The sequence below is a fragment of the Artemia sp. Qi Xiang Cuo genome, chromosome 11, assembly GCF_049724085.1.
Source record: "Artemia sp. Qi Xiang Cuo chromosome 11, ASM4972408v1, whole genome shotgun sequence".
Lineage (NCBI taxonomy): Eukaryota > Metazoa > Arthropoda > Branchiopoda > Anostraca > Artemiidae > Artemia > Artemia sp. Qi Xiang Cuo.
This window is the reverse complement of record NC_142804.1, coordinates 23,185,625-23,208,507: the sequence shown is the minus strand read 5'-3', so window position 1 is coordinate 23,208,507 and position 22,883 is coordinate 23,185,625. Positions and strand designations below refer to the sequence as shown.

At 36.5% G+C, this 22,883-nt stretch overlaps 1 protein-coding gene across 3 annotated transcripts in view; it reads left to right on the top strand.

Annotated features, from left to right (window-relative positions):
- Abcd3 (ATP binding cassette subfamily D member Pmp70) overlaps positions 1–22,883 on the top strand; it is a 91,310-nt gene that overhangs the window by 9,242 nt on the left and 59,185 nt on the right. For all 3 annotated transcript variants that reach the window (XM_089096594.1, XM_089096592.1, XM_089096593.1), the window contains exons 2-3: positions 12,469–12,505; positions 22,647–22,837. In XM_089096594.1, coding sequence (XP_088952720.1) covers positions 12,469–12,505; positions 22,647–22,837 — 228 coding nt within the window. The remainder of the gene's footprint in view (positions 1–12,468; positions 12,506–22,646; positions 22,838–22,883) is intronic.

Sequence of the window (22,883 nt, the reverse complement as noted above, 5' to 3'; positions counted from 1 at the left end):
TGACATAGTAAGTTTTAAACCAATGTGTGAACCTTTTTTATACCAAAAATATAGAAAGAAGTTATTATTTTCAAGGATCCAAAAAAGGCTTAGAACTGAATTTGCAACAAAAGGGATCAGTATATTCAGAAATAGCATAAAAAATGGCATTTTGTGTTATCTTCACTTTATTTGTAGGTCAATAGTATGAACTGCTCATTTTTCAGTTTTGACTGTCATTTTTTTTTAAATTGGCTTCAACTCCCCCCCCCCCTCAGGATTTTGATGAAATTACACCACTGATTTGATGGTCAATTTTCTAGAGTATCCTGAGTATCTATTTTGTCCCAGAGTATCCTTTAGGCAGGTAATATAGGATAAGTGTTTGGATACTTTAAGACACCATGTTAAAAGAATAGATACTTTGTTTACTACTATATTCAAAAGGTAGAAAGGGTGCCGGCAGAAAATTTTCCAGGAGGGGGGGGCAGATTCCAAAATATCAGGTGCGGTTGGATGACAGGGAATATATTTCAGGATTTTTTTTCGTAGAAATGCGTTAATTTAAAAATTCTTTTAGTAAAAAACTCAAATAAAAAGGACAGTTAAATTGCAAGCAAAATGAAACAAAATACAGTAAATTTTAAATGACAAGGATTCCTGGTAAAGGGATCAATTTGTTTAATCAATAATATATTTAATTATTATAATTATTTATTATTATATAGATTAAAAAAAACTTACTATCCAGCTGGCAAATTGACCCTCTTTCTTTTTACTATCCTATTCAACTAAATAAAATGAACAGGTTCAAAAGATATTTTGTCACAGGAGAATCTTATTAAATAATTAAAGTAAAAAGTGACTTGGGTCAATATTCACCATAACTAAAAACGGAATTCTCATGACAATTGCTAAACCAGCAGTATTGGCTTTTTATGCTGTATTCTAAATATACAAAATTCTTTCAGTTTATTGTTACCCGACCCAAAGCTAAGAATCTGAGAAAATTTGCCTTATTTTTGAAAAGAAGGGAAACATCCCCATAAAAAACAAGCTATTTTATTCAGAATCCCTTTATTAGATACATCATATCAGAGAACCTTAACATAGAGGTTTCAAGCTCCAATCTTCAAAACATAGAGTTTTGCATTGTTTTTCAGAAGAAACATCGTCGGTACATGTTTATTTGTTTTGCTTTTTCCCAGGGGTGATTGTATCAAACCGAAGGTCCAAGATAATTGGGAGGGAACTCAATCAAACACAAATTTAAAGCTCTTTTTTAAGTGACTATACAGGTTGGGCCAGGGGAAAGTCTTGTTTTCCACCATTTTAGGGCACCAAACTAAAACTTTACCCCAAAGAGGACAAATTTGCAATCAATTTAAAATTCTGAGAAGCTAATCAAATTAAAAATATCAATAACTACATTTTACGGTTCCCAATTGCAAAAGAAGTAATGCCACATGATTGCAGTACCAGATTCAGCCAAGTTGATTTGCTTGATTAGTAATGCAATTAGGCAACATTTGGTGATCTGTAATTGCATATCAGCTATAATGAGGGGGAGGGGTGAGTCATTGTTTGTGTGGGGTTAGGGTAGATTCCTAAAAAAAGTACATTTTAATGGACAAACTGCTTACTCTTCATGAGGGTTCAAATAAATGTTGGAAGTTGTAGAGGGGAGTAGGAATTAATTAAAATGTTTCTCTATACAGCTAAAATGTTACATCCCAAATCTACCAGCACAGAGGTGGAAAAGGCAAGGCAGGCCATCATCAGCCTGGCCAGTAAGTTTCTTTGGGGTGACAAGTACTGCTAGGAACCTAGTTTTCAGCAATTTTAAATGGTAATATTTTTCTTTTTCTATTTATATGAAGTACTTAAATGTATTTAAACAAATTTATGTAATGTATTTATCGATAAGAAAATCCTATTATAGACGTTGCGATGGCTTCAGTTATGTAGAAGATCAAAAGTCTCACAGAATTTTCATCAACATAAACAATAATACTCCTTTTAACCCAACCGAAATTCTTTAGCAGTAATATTAACAAGGACATTTTACCAAAATTACTATTCATCACCAATTTTTTAAGTATATTCAAATTTCATCCAAAATTGAAATCGAAAATTTAAACGTAGAACAGTACTAATCAACGTGCAATTATTGATTTACACATTTTAAAAGCAACTAACCAGGGATTTAAGGGACCAGTACCTCAAATTATATCTTGGTTATGCCTGGGTATGATTTGGAAAACAATCAGAAATTGAATAAAAAAAGAGCTTTTCAACAGAAAGCAAGGAACAGACTTGAAACCTATTTGAACAGATTGTTCAAGATTTTTCAAAGCACTAAAAAACTTTTGTTTAATGAACAAGATGTTGAAATGACCCCCTAAGGTTAAAGGTTTTTAAGTTATAAAAATTGCCCATTAATCATGTATAGTATTTGTTATTGGGAAGTGTGCATACATTTTTTGGGTGGGGAGGGGAGGATAAATTTTCTGCTGGGAAGATTTTGCATGGGAAGAATTTTCCATGGAGAGGGAAGTTTCAAGGGAGTGAACTTCTCAGGGGAAATTTTACACCAGGTAAATTTGCCAGAACTCCTATACAAAATTTCTTGCTATCTCTTTACCAATTCACTTTTCTGCATAGAGATGTTAAGGGTAATTGCCTGGGGTAAATTTTCGCCAGGGTTGAATTGTCCAGCAGATATTTCAGTTAGGTAAGGAGATCTTCCTATGGAGGTGGAGCCAGATTTCCTGGCGTTATTTAAAAAACAATCGGTAATTAAATAAAAAAAAGTTCTTTCAACTTAAAGTAATGTTCTTTTAACATTAAAGCTTAAAGGAAACATAAATTATTACGTATATGAGGGGGTTATCTCCTCCTTGACACCTTGCTCTTTATGCTTAAGTTTAAATTTTTGTCCAAATCCTTTGAAAACAACTACTTAAACACAATATGTGTTTAATATATTAAACACAATATCATATAATTACTTTATAGTCCCAAGTTTCAAGGGGGGCATGCCCCCCTTGCCAGCGCCCATGAAAGGTAGCCTATATGAGTTAGCCTAGGCTACTATGAACAATAAAACTAAATGTTTACAACAGAACTTGAGATAAGCTCTAGATGAGGGTTTTTGATATCTTGGGTAATAGTTAAGTTTTAGAAGCTAAGTTAAGTTTTGGTAGTGAATCCAGGGCCTGAAATATACCCTGGTTAGGAAAGTGTTTTACTTTAAGTTACCTTAAATTGCAGCTGGGAGGGACAAGGGTTTTCTATCCTTATAATGCTCTGTTATGACTTCTCTAGGTTGTTTGATGTGGTTGCTTGCTTCATTTTGGTTGAGAACTCAACAGATTCCCAGTTGTGCAGGAACTCTTGCTGTTGTCATTCTTTTTCAAGATTTTGCTTGAATGCACCTGTCAAATCTGTAGCCACTGTATTTTCAGACAGTTGATTCCACAAGTTTGTTGATGGCTGAAGAAGTAGCTTCTTTCTCAGATTGAGGAGTGTTTCTTGAAGATTTTCTTGGAATGCCCTCCTGTCAGATCTTTCTGGGGGGGGGGGGATAAGGAAATCAGGGAGAATATTTTTGAAAATAATTTTGTGGGCCATAATCATGTCACCATGTTTCCTCCAGTATGTGAGAGTAGGAAGCTTCAAGTGACATAAATGCTCTTTGTATGGCATTTGTTTGAGGCCTATAATCATTTTGGTTGCTCTTTGATGTACTCTTTCTAATATTTCCTTGTCCTTCTTGAAGTAGGGTGATGCCAGGGACATTCCAACCTCTAGGCACAGGCAAACTAGTGCCTTGTAGAGCTTCATAAACACACTTGGGCATCTGCTGGAGATAGTTTTTTTTATCATTCCAAGGGATTGGGGTGCAGATAACAATACAGATTTTGCATGGGTGATGAACTTAAGTTAACAATCAACAATGACTCCAAGATCTATTTCTTCAGAGACTGCTAAAAAGGGGTTACCTTGAAGAGGGTACTGCTGATATGTATTGTGATTGCCAAAGTGGGCTACATGATATTTATCACAATTGAAAGAGAGGAACCATGTATCAGCCCAAGTCCCAAGAATGTCAAGGTCCTTTTGGATAGATTGCAGGTCAGACAGTGTAGCTGCTTTACCAACAAGTTTTAAATTGTCAGCATAAAGAGTGAGGAGGTCTGAGAGAAGATTGAGTTCATCATTTGTATAGAAATTGAAAAAACTTGGCCCAAGAATGGTTCTCAGGGGAATGCTGCTTAAAACAATTGTAGAAAAGGAGAAATGAGGGACACGTTGGTAGTCATGAACTCTTATGACTTGTGTTCTTTCTGAACGGAAACTTTGTATCCACTTGACAATAACATTATCAACAGCTGCTGCTTTTAGTTCAGTGATGAGGAATTTATGACGAACCCTGTCAAATGCTTTTGAGAGGTGCAGGAACACCATGTCAACAGGGAAATCTTTATCCAACAATGATGCAACATACTCATTTGTCTGGATCTTAAAAATCTGAAGCTATGTTGAGCAGGGCTTCCACTTCTAGGGAGATTACCCTATTTTTAGGAAGAAATCACTTCTTTTAGGGACGCTTATTTTGAATCTAGGGACACAGGGAAATATGGGGTAAAGTAAAGATTTTTAGGGAAATCTGGGGTAAAGTAAGGATTTTAAGGGAAAATTTTATTTTTTTCAAACAAAAGGCTGAAAAATTGTCAAAGATTGCATATGCTTGGTTTATGCAATAGCTTTGGTTGGTGCAAACTACTGACATAAGAGAGTATTAGTTAGGCTATGCAGCAATTGTGGGCAAGGTCTATATTAACGAATTATTCAGATAGCTAAGAATTAACTTACCTCTAAAGTCAGAATTGCATCCTGAGTCAAATTCTAATATGTATTTGTGTTGGAAATGAACTTTACCATCACTAAAATGAATTTAGTGATGAATTGGCTGAGAGTCTTACTAACTGTATCAAACAAGTCATTGAAAAAGACTTGATTCCCTAGCAGAATATTGTTGGATTTTTTACAAATACTACTAACGTCAGGTTTGTAGCCAATAGATCTGCTTCAATGCTAATGAAAGCCATGGTGTCCCATATATTGAATGTGAAATGCTCATGCCTTCTTATTCACTTATGTTCATCCTATGCATGCTTGTCACTTCCCAAGACACTAGATGACTTGGTGCGAAATATTTATGCCCACTTTTCCAGATGCGCTTCCATACAAGATAAGTATGCTGAATTTCAGGAGTTCTTTCAATCCAAAGCACTCTCGTTTCTTGCACCAGGATAAGCCTGTTGGTTGTTCCTTCAGGCCTGCATAAAGAGGCTTATTGAGCATTGGGTTGCTATTAGCCTACTCAGTATTTCATAGAAACCACGTTTGACAACCCAACTGCAACCAATGACCTTATCTTGTCAATATTACAAATCAAGTTGACAAAGTCATACCTTGAATCATGGACTACTCTCTTGGCCTCTCCAACGTATTCAACAAGTTTTTCAATTTGAGCTTCCAGTTCTTCACTCCCTAAAGGCAAGTGTCAGCAAACTTGTTAAAGATGTTGTATCTAACTTCATGAAACTGGACTATATTCGCAGTATTCCTTTATTTACTGAACTGGATCCTTACCTTTCAAGTAAGTACCTGCCTTTAAACCAGACATATGTGGGAATAGCTGCAAACAATTCAATGCAGGGACTTGTAGATGCTCAAGGGCCAAATGATAATATTTGTCTCTTTTATCAGTCTTGTTGAAAATACTATATAGTCCTAATCAAGCACATCTAAGACCCTTCCAAGACACTTTGGTTGAACCAAGGAATGCAAGAAATTTGAAACCAAAATCTCTAAGGCCAATGTTTGTGAGATTCTCTGTTCTAAGAGAAAAGTGTTGCCTCCAGAAAATGGACATCACAGGCAATGACTGATGTCACTGAGCTTCACTGAGCTTTGGGAGATGTCCAAATCGAAAACCTGTCAGTTGAGCAGGACTGGATAAAGATATTTAGCGTGGAGACTCGCAGTGGCAAAATCAAGTATCCAGAATTATGGAAGCGCTTATCACTGATCTTCTCTTTACCTTTTAGCAATGTACCAACTGAGCATTTGTTTAGTCCCCTGAAATTCATCAAAAGAGACATTCAAAATAGTCTTGAGAATGTCACACTAGTGTTACCTGTTTGAGTCAATTACTGGTTGAAAAACGAAGATAAAACTTTATCAAATGTCAGCATACCAAAAGCTGTCACTGGCTTCAAGACAAAGGCAAACGCCAAGTGTGATGAAGTGCTGGAGATGACGCCTAATTAAACTTTCTTATATGTTTTAGATAGTGGAAAACATGTTATATATATATCATTATCTGAAGTAAAAATAACAATTTGATTCTGCGCTGTGCAGCATCAAATCATGCAATCATGTAGATTGTGTGGAAATGTAAAGTAAAATATCCCTTAGGAAAAATCAGACCTAAACATAGGGAATTTAAGGGAAAATTGATATAAATACAGGGAAAATTGAAATCGAAAAGTGGAAGCACTGATTTTGAGTGGAAGTGAGAATGTTGTTAATTTCCAAGTGCTGAATTAGAGCTCTGTTGACATATCTCTTGAACACCTTTACAACTACAGAAGTGATGCTGAAAGGATGGTAATTTTCTGTATGATCCTTGGGGCCTTTTTTGTGGATTAGTGTCATATAGGCTGTTTTCCAATAAGACAGTTGTTGTCCATTTTATAGGGACAGCTGGAAGAGTCTACACAGGGGAGAACTGAGAACATTTCTGACAATTTAGACATTTGATCATATTAAAATTAATGGTGCTGCAGGGATAGTTGGACGAGATCATATGGTGAAGGTAGAGGCAAACTGGGTATTCAATACCTTAGCTTTATCTAGTGGCAGTGAGTGGTTTACACCATTATGTTTGAGGTCAGGAATGGTGTGATGGTTGGGGTTTTAGCAGAAACATGTCTCCCAAAGGATTTAGGGCTTGCCTTAATATTTGTGGCAAGCTTCTCCTTATGTTTAGACTTCAGTTTCCTAACTACATTGGAGGCAAGGCTATGAGCCTTTGCATATCTCTACCAATTTTCTAGTGTTTTTTCCTTTGTGTACCTTTTCCAGGCTTTGGTTTTCCTGTTGATTATTCTCCTTGTATCCTTAGTGAGGAATTGAAGTGTTTTCAGCTGTTTTTGGTAGATGACATAGAAGTGTTATTCCTCAGTTGATAGGAGGGCTTTCTTCACATTTGTCCATGATATGTTGATATCAGAAATGATTAGTTCTGACTAATTTACTGAGGCTAGTTCCTTCTGTGTTGCTTGATAGTCAATAAAAGTTTAAGGACAAAGATTAGGATGCGGATGATTATTGAAGGATAACACAGATAGGATGACTGAGTGGTCACTGTTGCCAACTGGAGGAAGAAATTCATTTCGGATTAGGGAATCTGGATTGCTCAAAATTACAAGATCTAACAAGGAAGGATTCTGGTCACCATTATGCCTTGTTGGCTTATCCACCGTTTGATGAAGGAAGTTATCACATAGACAAGACACACATGATGAATCTCCAGTATTATATACTGAATGACCCTGACCATCAATCCACTCGATTAATGGGAAGTTTAAATCACCAAAAATTATCAAGTCCAATGCAACAATTGGTGATACTGAAGAGGCCATTTCATCAATGATTGTTTTGAGATATATTTCACAATCATCAGGACTGGGTGCACTAGGGCTTCTATATGCACACCCAATATGTATTTTTGTATTGTGTTGAAGAGAAATGTCAAGCCATAAACCTTCCACCCATGGTACATTGAAAATTAGACTGTTAATAAGACTAGCCTGGAAACCTTTTCTGACATAGATACCAACTCCTCTTCTGCAGTTTTTCTGCCCCAGATTAGTGAAGCACTGAAATCCAGACAACAGGTATTATAGTAAATCTTGGCAGAATCTCCACTAACCCAACAATATCTGCTTCTTGATCTTTTAAGAGCACTTGGATATTTAGAAGCTTATTTCTAAGAGAATTAACATTGCTAGAGATGATATGCAGGTTACTATTGTTCCAAGACGTTCAAGACCTGTCGGCCAGTGGCAGAAGTACTATAGCTGTGACCACATTTGACAAAGGTAGTGTAGAGGTTAATTCAGAAGTTGCACCAAAGAAGCTTAAGTTACTGAAACTATCACATGAAAAAAAAAGTTTACTAAGCTCATTTTCTAAGAGGATACACTAGGATAAACACTTAAAGTTCTACACAACGAAGATAATAATCGCAAGAAATCAGGGCTATTTACAGGCGGTGAGGTACAAAATATTATATCTCCATTGTGGCAGGGTTCAGTGGTGGCTTTGGAACTTTCCAAACACACTGTGAAGCAATTTTTTTTGCCATAATTTGGCCTGTTGAAAATGGCTTGAAAATGACGGGATGAAGCTAAGACAAAACATAAGTTCCAGTTTTGTATTTGTTTGTGGAACTCTTTAGAGAGCAAGTGATGTCATATAACAGGCCAATCGAATTCGTTTGGAAATTGTTGATGCAAGAATGCAATTTGACCAAGTAGGCAGCAGTCCCCAAGGCAGCAGTCCCCAAGTAAATCACCTTTGTTGGCTACTTTTCCTGGGGGATAATGGTGGGCTCCACGGTGAATAGATAAGATTAACAGCCATATTTTATGGGCACCAGTAAGGTAGCTTGCAGGGTTTACTTCAGTATAGATAACCATAATATGATTTTTGGGAATTCCTAGGAATAGATACTTATCAATAAATTTTGAAACAAAAAAATTATTTTTATTGCAGCTCCTATCAGAGTCTTTTTCAGTACAGCTTTCGGGACTACTTGTGAGGTGTAGAAGATTCTATGAACAAATTTCTTTACTTTTGTTTTGATATAATATAGAAATCAGATAGCAAAAAAAAAGAGCAGCACCATTTGATTCCCCATTCAACACTCTTGCGAAATATGATAATTGCTAACATTATAATTGTGTCTCAGCACATTTATCCTATAAAAGGGTTCCTGTTTTAGCTGATTTGCTTTGTTTTAGGTAACATCAGTATTTGAAATTTAAATGCCAAGAATTTTCAAACAATGGGTCATTTAGTTGGGTATATGATACAGAAGTAGACTTTGGTCAAAATAGGTTTGTTCTATTTCTTGTTCAAAATCTATAGAACTGTATATCATTTCAATGCCTTCAGTGTGCTGCTTATTATTCTGGCCAAAGTATGTATATCTAGACAGAAATGACTGAATAAACCCCTTTTGTCCTATCTTCCATCTCCTCTCAAAGAAGAGGTGGAACAATTGAAGTGATTTCATAGGTTCCTTATACTAAGATTTATCCCAACAAAAATAGATTGCCAACGTTCTAAGCTCACAGGCTGTATAATCTGGTCTGTTGTGCCTTCCAAGTTTGATGCCTCTCAAGACAATGTATGAAGAGTCAGGTTTCGTTTGATCTGGAAACGCAGCCAAAACAACAGTTCTGAAATCTACTTGCCATGGGTTTTCAAACAAGGTTTTCAAAACGTGAGTTGCCACTTGACTGCATGTGAATGCAGTGATGGGTTGGTCCTTTTCCTCTCTCCAAATCTGAAATCTTTGTCAGAATTGTTTTTGTTTGATCTTCCACTTCCTCTCGAAGTCTCTTCTTTACCCTAGAACAATCAAAATGACAATAATACTGCTACTACTAGTACTACTGCTAACAACTCACTTCAGCACTAAGCGGCCTAAGACCAGCTTTGCTGCGCACACTTCTCCATCCCGATCTATTCAAAACCTCCCTTTTTATACCTGCACAAGAAGTTCCCATTTCCCTTAAATCTTTCCTTACAGGATCCTCCCACCCCATTCAGGGATGACTTGCTTTCATTTTTTCCTAGAATGTTGGCTGACAAGGACAATTTTTGGCAATCGGTTATCCTTCAGCTGCAGAACATGTCCTAGCCATATCATTTCTCTCATTATAGCCCTAGAAACCAGGATTGGACCACATCTTTTGTACAGTTTACTGTTTGAGATACAGTTAGTCAGTTGGGTACCCAAAACAATCTGTAGGTAATTTCTTGGGAAAACATCTAGCAAATCCTCCTCCATCTTTTGGAGTGCCCATGCTTCAGAACCACAATTGTACTAAACCATTATCATAAATCTAGCTTCCAATATTCTAATCTTGGTTTGAAGACTTATCTTTATACTCTTCCAAACTTTTTTCAACCGTGAAAAACACCCTGGGCCTTGGCTATTCTACTTTTAAACACTTCATTGCACCCTTTGTGTTTACTAATAATACTACCCAGGTAAGTGAAGCTGTCCACTTGATTGATCTTGTTGTTACCTCACCTTCACTTTCACTTGTTCCTAGTCTTAGGAACTTAGTCTTCTTAACATTAATTTTCAAACCTTTTCTTGCACCCTGAATTCTCAAACCCCCCAAAAAATGATTAATTCTGCTAATATTTTGATCTATGATGCTTAAATCACCAGCATAATGCTAAGTCTGGGAAAATTTTACTTCCCCAATTGATTTCGTGTTCCACCTTTGCCATTGCTATGCTCATTAGGACAAAATCCATAAAAAGAATCATATTAATGGAAATAGAATGCAACCCTGCTTAACCCCTGATTTAATACAAAACCAGCTACTAACCTCATTTCCCACCACAATTTAAAACATAAGAAATTGGATTTTTTTTTTTTTTTTTTGTTCTGGAACTTAACTTACTTGACTCTAGTCACTGTCTAGCCTTTTTGGCTTTATTGGGGTTTCTACTCTTCTTGTAGGAAGCCCAAGTAAAGATGCTTGGGTTGGTGCTAGGGCAGTTCCTTTAAACAAATGGCCACTTTTATTTCTTGCCCAAAATTCAAAGAACTGCATATCATTTGAAAGCTCTCAGTCTGTTGGATATGATTCCGGACAAAATTTCCACATCCAGACAGAAATGATTGAATAAAAGGTTTCCTCTTGCAAACTTTTCTCTAATTTTGAATTTTTGAAGAAATAAGAGGTTCATTGGGGCCAAAAGCTACCTCCCCAACTCTCGCCCAACCACATACGTATTCAAATATGGTCAAGTTACCCCTTCTTTGAAAGCTCTTGGCAAGTATATTTTGAGATCTGTTGTTTTAACTGGGTTTACAGAACAAAAAAATAAAATCCTAGTGTTTTGTCTTTTGTGTCATGAAATTAGTGAGGCACGGTAGTTTATACAGCCTATAAGGGGTGGAACATCTATCATGTATTGCATAGACCTTAGCACTGGGAATCTGTTTTTTTTTTCTAACTGTTCTAGAGTAAAGGGAAAGTGAGAGATAGAACATATTGGAGGGTTTATGCAGCCATTTCTGTGCAGATTTGAAAAACAGTGGCTAGAAGACTAAAGTGTCAATAATGTAAAGTTCTGTATATTTTGAACAAATTACTTTGGACAAAAACCTTCCCTAACACATACCCAACTACGTTTATATTCTGATGTATTCAATTTACATCTCATTTAAGGGCTCTTTGCAAGTGGATTCTGGATACAGGTATTGTTTCATAAAGTTTTTCCATTTTCTTAAGATATTTAAATTTTCACATTTATATTCTTACTTTTATGCAAAACTTTAAAAATAACAAGAGAATACAAAATACACATATATACCTCATTTGAAAGCTGAATGGTTAAGTTATCTGTTTGAAGAAAAACTTTAATTGTTGGACATTGGAGTAAAATTTTTTTGATATGCTAAATAATCCAGGAGATTGTCAGGACAGGGAGAGAGGGACAATTTCACCCCCATAGACTCTAGTGTAATGGGTTTTAAAATCTTGAAAAGAGTTTTTATACCTAGTGAATAAGACTTACTAGAAATCTAAGCTTGTATTTCCATCCCTTCTCTTTAGCTAAGGTTTTAGAGATTTTATGATAACATGTCAAGGTTAAATCATTTGCTTTTTTGCTACCACGTTCCTAAGATTTAATCAAAATCATATAATAAACCAAAGAGAAGGAATAGAAAAAAGTCTTAAACATACCTCAGTATTATAGCCTCTAATATTGACCACAATAGCACAATCAACACCTTCAATCTTTTCAACAAATTAAACGATTTTAATTTAACAATTGCCAACTTAACAGGTAATTTAGCAACTCGCCTGAACTATGGAACAAAACAAGGTGAAAACACTGTAGAAGCTTTTGGAGATAAATGAATTTTGTTGTGTGCATTCCTAGGCATGTGAATTCTTGAAGTGTAATTTGTTTACATTAAACAAATAATGTAATCATTAATTTTTTTCAGAATTAGAAGTTATTAAAATAAAAATATAGTATGAATTCCATATAAATTTTTAAATACCCTGTACAAGTTTTCTTTATCTTCTGTGAGACATACTTCTGTATTTATGTTAATTATATAATATTTGTACTTTTTCTTTTACCTTTTAGGCAGAAAGTCAAAGAGATGCAGTATGTTATTAACCAGGTAATATACACTTTATTTCTTTATTTGGTTAGTTTTTAATCAATTATTATAACTATTTTATGTTAAGATATGAAAATAAGGCTATATCCTACTTACTTCAGAACTGTTATCTGTGCTGGCATTAGAGCTCGAAAATAGGATTTTAAGAAAAATCCTAAATTTTGCCTCTATTATCAAGTAATTTTTATCATTATTCCCATTCTCCTGAAAAATTCCTGCTTATCTGCCTCTCCAGAAGCTAGGCCTGGAAAAAGAGACAAAAATGAGAATAACTGTCACACCCACATATACAAAAAAAAGGAGAAACCAACTTTATTATCAACAGGAATAGACAACAAGGAAATATGCAAATTAAATCAGAGAGATTATTGAATATTCCCAGATCGAAATACTGATAAAGCTAACAACACTATATAAAAGATATTACACATAAATGTTCTAGTTCTTAGCACCCAGAATCAAGCTCAAGAACAATATTATAGGCTATATATTTTAGGGTCAGCTCTTCCCTCAACGTCTCACAGCTTATGACTAAGCTTGACAGGTGCTTTTCTGAAATTATTTTAACACATTTGTGTTCCCTTTAAGTTTTAATGCTGTCCTTTAGTTTTATTTGGAAAATTCCCTAGTAAGAGTGTAACTATCATCCCATTACAAATACATTTATCCCTGAGAAGGGAGCTAAGGTCCATGTTGATCTGAAAGGACTTTTATGGTCAAATTGATAATTTTAGCATCAAACACATTTCTTGACAAAAAGCTAGTCTAAATGTACTTTCTAATAAGTCTTAAAAAAAGATATACTAGCCACTCTCCCTCTGAATTGCTAATAGGTAACTTTTGAGCATTTTATGACTATCAGTATTACTGTATTTTCTGCAAAGTGGATAGATTTTTAGGGACAAATGCACCACCGCATTGGAGTGATGTCTCTGAAACTGGGAGGTTATATAAATAGGTTTTAAAACTGATTAGCTATTGTATAGTTCTGGCTTAATAGAATTTTGACTTAGTCGGGCCAAAATCGTTACTTTGCATTACAATATGGTAGAAGGTACACTGCTGTGGTGTTGTATCTTTTGTAACTTAAAAAGGCAGTAAAACTTTAAATTTACATTTGGACAACACAATATTCTAGGACATATGATTGTATATTCTAGAATTTTTTTTTCTAATGCAATAAGTCCTGGAGAAAAACTCCTTACTAAACAGCCAGAACATAATTTGCACTATACTGAAAAAAATATAAATGTTCTTACTTTTATAACTTTAATAAATCAAATAACATTAACATTTTGATTACTAAATATCAGTATATGTATATTAAACTGAGTATGCACATTCATTTGTATTTTTTTAATAAAGTCAAATTATGTTCTGGCCTTGGGAAGGCATTGGGGTTTTGCACAAATTATGTTAATTTCAATTCGTTTTGAGCTTGATTCGGTTATTTATTGTAATTTCTGTTCGTTTTGGGTTTCATTTATTTATCGATGCTGATTTGCGGTAGTTTCACGCTTCGTAGATTATTTGATTTATTTTTGTTCATTTTTGTTTAATGGAATTCTTTACTTTTCTTTGAAAACTTATTTTGTGGAAAAACTTTTTTTAATTCATCTCTGTTCGTTTTATATTGACATAGTCTTTTCAGGGAAGAAGAAGATAATACTTTAATTTTTTTTAGACTTTATAGTTTGGTCTGCTATTTGTATGCTGGAGAAATTGTTCTAGCAATTTTTAACAACATACACCCTTTTAAAAATCTGGACACAAATAGTAGTGTTTCATTTCGTTTCATACCTCCTCTAGTTGACCTGAAATGGAAAACTTGATACCATTCGCAAAAAAAATCTGCTTACTTTCTTTGATAGTTTGAATACACTTATGCTCTATTTTGACTTGGTTAAATTTTAAGAGCAGAAGTAGCCCCTAAAGTGTGAACAAAATACCCTCAGTCGTTCTTGGGATACTGCTGAGATGCCTTATTGGGAATTAGCATTATCACAGTGCACTTTGATTTAATCTTATGGCAACATTTAGTTTTTAAACATAAAGGCAAATGGGTGGGTGGGCGTGGGAGGGGGATTAGTTGCTCTCCAATCACTTTCGACTATTAAAAAGGGCATTATCTCTTTCTATTTTCAATCAAATGAGCCCTTTTCAATCAAAATGGTGGGCATGAGAGGGGCGTTTGACGCTCTCCCATCACTTTCAACTATTAAAAAAAGGTACTAGCCTTTGCAATTTCCAATCGAAAGAGCCCTTTTGAAGTTTCTACGACAACGCTTTCAATAAAAACCTTATATACCCCAAGGGCATAACTTACAACCCTGGCCCTGAGGACTGGGGGGAGGGGTTGTCATCCTCAAATACCTAATTTTCAGAACTTTCTACTATGTTGAACACAATGGCTATCTGAAAATTTTCATTGGATGTGTTTAGGGGAATGGTGTGCATGAGAGGGTGGTTAGTTACACTTCAATCACTTTCGACTATTAAAAAGGGCACTAGCCCTCTCAATTCCCAATTGAATGAGCCCCTTTTGAAGTTTATACAACAACTCTAACTATAAAAACCTTATATGACCCCAGGGCATAACTTACAACCTTTGCCCTGGGGGCTGTGGGGGGTTTTTCATCCTTAAATGCATAATTTCCAGAACTTTCAACTACGTTGAACAAAATGGCTATCTCTAACTCTTGATTGAATGTGTTTGAGGAAATGGTGGGCGTGGGAGGGGGGTCAATTACTTTCCACTCGCTTTCGACTATTAAAAAGGGCAATTTCAATTTCCAAACAAATGAACCCTTTTTGAAATTTCTACAACAACTTTCTATTTTAACCTTATATGCCCCCAGGGCATAACTTACAACCCTTGCATTGAGGGCTCTGAGGGGGGTATCATCCTAAAGGACCTAATTTCCAGATCTTTCGACTACGCTGAACAAAATGGATATCTCACAATTTTGATTGGATGTGCTTGGGGAATGGGTGGGCGTGAGAAAGGGGTTAGTTGCCCTTGATAAAACGAAAAAACTATTTAAAAAGAAAAAAAACGAGGATTATACAAGCCAGTGAAAAATGTGGACTAAAATGCAAATATTTCGGTCTCGACCTCTGCTTGACCGTCCTCAGTGCGCGATAATAAAATAAAAATTACTAATAAAAATCCAAGGATACTATACAAAATTTCAAACCTTAAAACAAATCAGAACTAAAATTTGACGACCCTTTCCATGTAACAGTGTATCCTTTCACCGTTACATGGAAAGGGTCGTCAAATTTCAGTTGTGTTTTGTTTTAAGGCTTTAAATTTTTTCACTGGCTTGTATAATCCTCGTTTTTCTCTTTTTAAATATTTTTTTCGTTTTATCATGATTAGCCAGTGTGGTCTCGGAAATTATTTAGAAATTATTGCCCTTCAATCACTTTCGACTATTAAAAGGGCACTAGCCCTTTCAATTTCCAATTGTAGGAGCCCTTTTTGAAGTTTCTATAAAATTGCTTTCTATGAGAAGAATATACACTTCCATGCCATAAATTACACCCCTTGCCGTGAGGGATGTGGGTGAGGGGTGTTGTCATCCTGCCAACCATAATTTTCAAAAGTCTTAACTACGTTGAATAAAATGGTTGCCTAAAAATGTTGAGTGGAGGTGTTTGGGGAAAAGGTGGTCATGAGAGGGGGGTTAGTTGCCCTCAAATCACTTTCGACTAGTACAAAGGGCACTAGCCCATTGAATTTCCAATCGAAAAAGCTATTTTTCAAATTTCTACGACAAAGATTTCGATAAAAACTTATATGCCCCCAGGGAATAACTTATAACGCTTGCCCTAAAGACTGTGGGGGGGAGTGTCCTGCTCAAAGGTATAATTTCCTGAACTTTAAACTGCGTGGAACAAAAATGGCGATCTAAAAATTTTGATTGGATATGTTTGGGGAAATGGTGTGCGTGGAAGGGGTGTTAGTTGCCCTCAAATCATTTCCGACTATTAAAAAGGGAACTAACCATTTCAATTTCCAATTAAATAAGCCCATTTTGAAGTGTCTACGACAGCGCTTTCTATGGAAACCTTGCATGCCCCAAGGGTATAACTTACAACACATGCCCTGAGGGCTGTGCGGGAGTGTCCTTCTCAAAAACATAATTTCTATATGGAAATCAACTACGCTGAAGAAAATGGCTATCTAAAAATTTTGATTGGGTGTGTTTGGGGAAAAGGTGGGCGTGAGAGGTGGGTTAGTTGCCCTCAAATAACTTTCGACTATTAAAAAGGGCACTAGACCTTTGAATTTCCAACCGAATGAGCTCTTTTTGAAGTTTCTATGACAAAGATTTCAATAAAAACTTGTTTGCCCCCAGGGCATAACCTATAACTCTTGCCCTGAAGACTGTTGGGAGTGTCGTGCTGAAATGTATAATTTCCTGAACTTTAAACTGCGTGGAACAAAATGGATATCTCAAAATTTAGATTGGATGTGTTTGGGGAAATGGTCGGCGTGGAAGCGGTGTTACTTGCCTTCCAATTACTTTCGACTATTAAAAAGGGCACTAGCCATTTCAATTTCCAATCGAATAAGCTTTTTTTTGAAGTTTATACCACAAGGGGTTCTATAAAAAACCTTATATGCCCTCAGGGCATAACTTACAACCCTTGCCCTGCGGGCTTTGGTGGGGGGGGGGGGTTGTCATCCTCAAAGACCTAATTTCCAGAACTTTAAACGACGTTGAATAAAATGGCTATTTCAAAAATTTTGATTGGATGTGTTTGGGGAAAAGGTGGGCGTGAGAGGGGGGTTAATTGCCCTACAATCACTTTCGACTATTAAAAGGGCACTAGCCCATTGAATTTCCAATCAAATGAGCCCTTTTTGAAGTTTCTATGACAATGCCTTCTACAAAAACCTTATATGACCCCAGCGCATAACTTACAACCCTTGCCCTAAAGGCTCTGGGGAGTGTTCTCCTCGAAAACGTAATTTCTATCGGGAAATCAACTATATCGAATGAAATGTCTATCCCAAAATTTTTATTTGATGTATTTTGGGAAATAATGGACTTGAAAGGGGTGTTAGTTGCTTTCTAATCACTTTCGACTATTAAAAAGGGCACAAGCCACTTCAATTTCCAATTGAATGAGCCCTTTTCGAAGTTTCTACGACAGCTTCTTCGATACGAAGTGATTGAATTATTTATTTCACAATGAAATAAATAATTCATTGTGCCAACATCGTTCTTATATGCCCCCAGGGCATAAGTTAAAACCCTTACCATGAGGGTTGTAGGGGGGGGGTGTCCTCCTCAAAAACATATTTTCTATCTGGAAATCAAAGTATAATCCTCTACTGAACAAGTACTGACAAAACTCTCCAAAAGTGACCCCGCGTACCTCAGCGCCTCTAGACGCAAAATGTTGTACTACTTAATCGCTCCGAGCCAAAGTACTTTGCTCCCAGCCAATAAATTATCCCAGCCAATCGCCCCAGCCAATAGAGCGTGATTCTGGCGACGACTTACCTGGAAATTTGTATTGAATTGTGTAACTAAGGGTCTTGAAAATAACCTAAGGGTCTGTGTAAATTGTGTAACAAAGGGTCACTTTTATTGTGTGGAGAGGATAGGTTTTGTAAGTACTTGTTCAGTAGATGATTATACTTTGCTGGAAATCAACTACGTTGAACAAAATGGCTATCTCAAAATTTTGATTGGATGTGTGTGGGGGAATGATAGCCGTGGGGGGGGGGGGGGCTAGTTGCCCTCCAATCACTTCGACTATTAAAAAGGGCACTAGCCACTCCAATTTCCAATCGAATTAGCCCTTTTCGAAGTTTCTACGACAACTCCTTTGATACGAAGTGTCCCGGTATGAAAAAAAAAATACATTATGCCAAATGGTGGGCGTGAGTGTGGCGTTAGTCGCTCTCCCATCACTTTCAATTATTAAAAAAGGCCCTAGCCTTTTCAATTTCCTATCAAATGAGCCCTTTTGAAGTTTCTACGACAAGGCTTTCAATAAAAACTTTATATGTCCCCAGGGCATAATTTACAACCCTTGCCATGAGGGCTGGGGGGGGGTTGTCATCCTCAAAGACCTAATTTCCAGAATTTTCTACTATGTTGAACACTATGGCTATCTGAAAATTTTCATTGGATGTGTTTGGGGGGATGGTGTGCATGAGAGGATGGTTAGTTACCCTCCAATCACTTTCGACTATCAAAGAAGGCACTAGGCCTCTCAATTCCGATTTGAATGACCCCCTTTTGAAGTTTTTACGACAACTCTATCTATAAAAACCTTATATGCCCCCAGGGCATAACTTACAACCTTCTCCCTGGGGACTCTGGGGGTTTTTTCATCCTTAAATACATAATTTCCAGAACTTTCAATTACGTTGAACAAAATGGCTGTCTCTAAACTTTGATTGAATGTGTTTGGGGAAATGGTCGGCGTGAGAGGGGGGTCAATTACTCTCCACTCACTATTGACTATTAAAAAGGGCCATTTCAATTTCCAAACAAATGAGCCCTTTCTGAAATTTTTACAACAACTTTCTATATAAACCTTATATGCCCCCAGGGCATGATTTACAACCCTTGCATTGAGGGCTCTGAGGGGGTTATCATCCTAAAATACCTAATTTCTAGAACTTTCGACAACGTTGAACAAAATGAATATCTCAAAATTTTCATTGGATGTGGTTGGGGAAAGAGGGGATGTGGATGTGGTGGGCGTGAGAGAGGGGTTAGTTGCCCTTCAATCACTTTCGACCATTAAAAGGGCACTAGCCCTTTCAATTTTTAGTTGAATGAGCCCTTTTTGATGTTTTTACAACATTGCTCTCTATAAAATTCTTACATGCTCCCAGGGCATAACTTACAACACTTGCCCCGAGGGTTGTGGGGGGATGGGTTGTCATCCTTAAATACCTAATTTCCAAAACTTTCAACTACGTTGAATAAAATGGCTATCTAAAAATGTTCATTGAATGTGTTAGGGGAAAAGATGGGCGTGACAGGGGGGTTAGTTGCCCTCAAATCACTTTCGACTATTAAAAAGGGCACTAGCCCTTTGAATTTCCAATCGAATGATCCCTTTTTCAAGTTTCTACGACACAGACTTCAATAAAAACATTATATGCACCCAGGGCATAACTTATAACCATTGCCCTGAAGAGGGAGTATCCTGTGGGGGGAGTGTCCTGCTCAAAGGTATAATTTCCTGAACTTTAAACTGCGTGGAACAAAATGGGTATCTAAAAATTTTGATTGGATATTTTTGGGGAAATAGTTGGCGTGGAAGGGGTGTTAGTTGCCTTCCAATCACTTTCGAGTTTTAAAAAGGCACTAGCCATTTCAATTTCCAATCGAATGATTCCTTTTTGAAGTTTCTACGACAACGCGTTCTATAAACCTTATATGCCCCCAGGGCATAAATTACAACCCTTGCCCTGAATGCTGTGGGGGAGTGTCCTCCTCATAAACATAATTTATATCTCGAAATCAACAACGCTGAACAAAATGGCTATCTAACAATTTTGATTGGATGTGTTTGGGGAAAAGGTGGGCGAGAGAGGGGGCTAGTTGCCCTTAAATCCCTTTCGACTGTTAAAAAGGGCACTAGACCTTTGAATTTCCAATCGAATGAGCCATTTTTCAAGTTTCTACAACAAAGATTTTAATAAAAACTCATATGCCCCCTGGGCATAACTTATAACCCTTCCCCAGAAGACTGGGGGGGGGAGTGTCCTGCTCAAAGGTATAATTTCCTGAACTTTAAACTGCATGGAACAAAATGGCTATCTCAAAATTTGGATTGGATGTGTTTGGGGAAATGGTGGGCATGGAAGGGGTGTTATTTGCTTTCCAATCACTTTTGACTATTAAAAAGGGCACTATCCATTTTAATTTCTAATCCAATGAGCCCTTGTTGAAGTTTCTACGACAATGAGTTCTATTAAAACTTTATATGCCCCCACGGCATAACTTACAACCCTTGCCCTGAGGGTTATGAGGGGGTTGTCATCCTCAAAGACATAATTTACAGGACTTAAAACTATGTTGAATAATATGGCTCTCTTAAAATTTTTATTGGATGTGTTTGAGGAAAAGGTGGGCGTGAGGGGGGGTTAGTTGCCCTCCAATCACTTTCGACTATTGAAAAGGACACTAGCCCTTTGAATTTCCAATCGGATGAGCCCTTTTTGAAGTTTCTACGACAACGCCTTCTATAAAAACCTTATATGCTCCCAGGGCATAACTTACAACCCTTGCCCTAAAGGCTGTGGGTGAGTGTCCTCCTCAAAAACATAATTTCCATCTGGAAATCAACTACGCTGAACAGAATGGCTATCTCAAAATATTGATTGGACTGTTTTCGGGAAATGGTGGGCGTGGAAGGGGTGTTAGTTGCCTTCCAATCACTTTCGACTATTAAAAAGTGCACAAGCCACTCCAATTTCCAATTTAATGAGCCCTTTCCGAAGTTTCTACGACAACTTCTTCGATACGAAGTGTCCTGCTCTAAAGGAAAAAAATAATAAATAATATATTGTGTCAACATCGTTCTTATATGCCCTCTGGGCATAACTGAAACCCTAGCCCCGAGGGTTGTGGGGGTGGGTCATCCTAAAAAACATAATATCTATTTGGCAAAAAACTCCAATGAGCAAAAGGACCATATTAATATTCGGATGGGATGTGTTTGGGGGAATGAGGGGCGTGGGGGGGGGCTAGTGGCCCCCTAGTCACTTTCGACATATAAAAAGGGCACAAGCCACTCCAATTTCCAATTGAATGAGCCCTTTTCGAAGTTTCTACGGCAAATACTTCAATACGAAGTGTCCAGGTATGAAAACCAAAATAAAAAAAAAAAAATAAAAATAATACATTGTGCCAACATCGTTCTTTACTTAGGCAGCGCTATTGCGCTGCCTATGATACACGTTGGAACCTGACATTTACGTAATGGTCTTAACCCGCTCCCTTCCCCATCAAACCTTATGTATTAATCACTGTCTGTTTATTGTCTAACAAGTTTCCTTTGTTAATTGGACATACCCTCTTAAAACTAACCTGCATTAAAATAGTTAAAATAAAGAAATGCTCCTATATCCTGGCAAAAATTTGTCTTTTCCAACATAAACATCAACAACAAGAAGAACAACAGGGAATTATTTTTGCAAGACAGTGAAATTCTATATTTGAACGAATATTTTGATCCTATGTCCAAGGGCTGTCCTCAGCAGAACATAAATATCTAAAAGAAAAGAGACTTATATTAAAATCTGACCATTAAAACTAAAGTGAAAAATTTTAAAACACGCCTTACTTCAGTGAAGTTCAGCCAGGACTGATAAATAAAGTAAGGTGAAATAAGGCAATTCATTGGAGTGAAAGAAAAATAATTAAAAACACTCTTTCAGTGCTGATCTTGCCTTTTTGGCTGCTAACCTTGAAGGTCTTTTTGTAACTGGTTCTGTCTTAGTGTCTACTGGTTTTTTAATAAATTTCGTTAAATCATTTGTAATCAAATTTGTGTAAAAAGCATTTAGTGAATACTCCCCCAAATCTCTATTTAAGGATTTCAATTGCTTCTTGAACAACGTATTTTATGCCTAGGTCATTGCTAGTAAGGGTGGATTCTTCAAAAAGTATGGTGTGGTTGGGGTTATCAAAAACATGGCTACTTAAAGCAGAATCTAAAGAAGTGCAGAATCTAAAGAATCTAAATTCATGGTGATATTTCGGATGTGTGGAAGATAGATTATGTTTGAGGACTTCTTGGGAGTCTTAAATGGTAAAATATCGTTGATTTTACCGGAGGGTTTTCAGTCTACAGCTAGATGTATTATTAATAAAATGGGATACCTGTTTCCAGAAAGTATGTTTCTGATGCAGTTTAATTCTAATGTTATGTGAGAATCGGAACAAATTTTTAGGGCACGATCGCCATTTATGTCTTTTCCAACAATTTTTTTTTTAAAGAATAACGTGAGCTGTGATTAAAGATCGTAGTTCTTTGGTAAGCAAGAGTTATATGTGATTATCATTTACTTTGAATATCCAGTAAAAGGCTGTGAATTTTGTCTTTGTTAGTCTTCAAATCTTTTTTTGAATTTTGTATTTTTGTTTCTTTTTAGAAACAAAGTGGACGTAGTGAAAAAATCCGGTTAGATGGAAGATTTTTTGCCCAATTAAAACATTTACTTGGAGTAGTTATACCTAGTCCGTTTTCGTGTGAGTTCGGGTTCTTGGTTCTTGTTGCAGCCACTCTTGTAAGCCGTTCTATGTGTGACATATGGATCATTCAAAATAGTACAGCAATAGAAAGGTATGTATGAAAGTGTAAACGCTAGAGTCTAATATAGCCTAGAAGA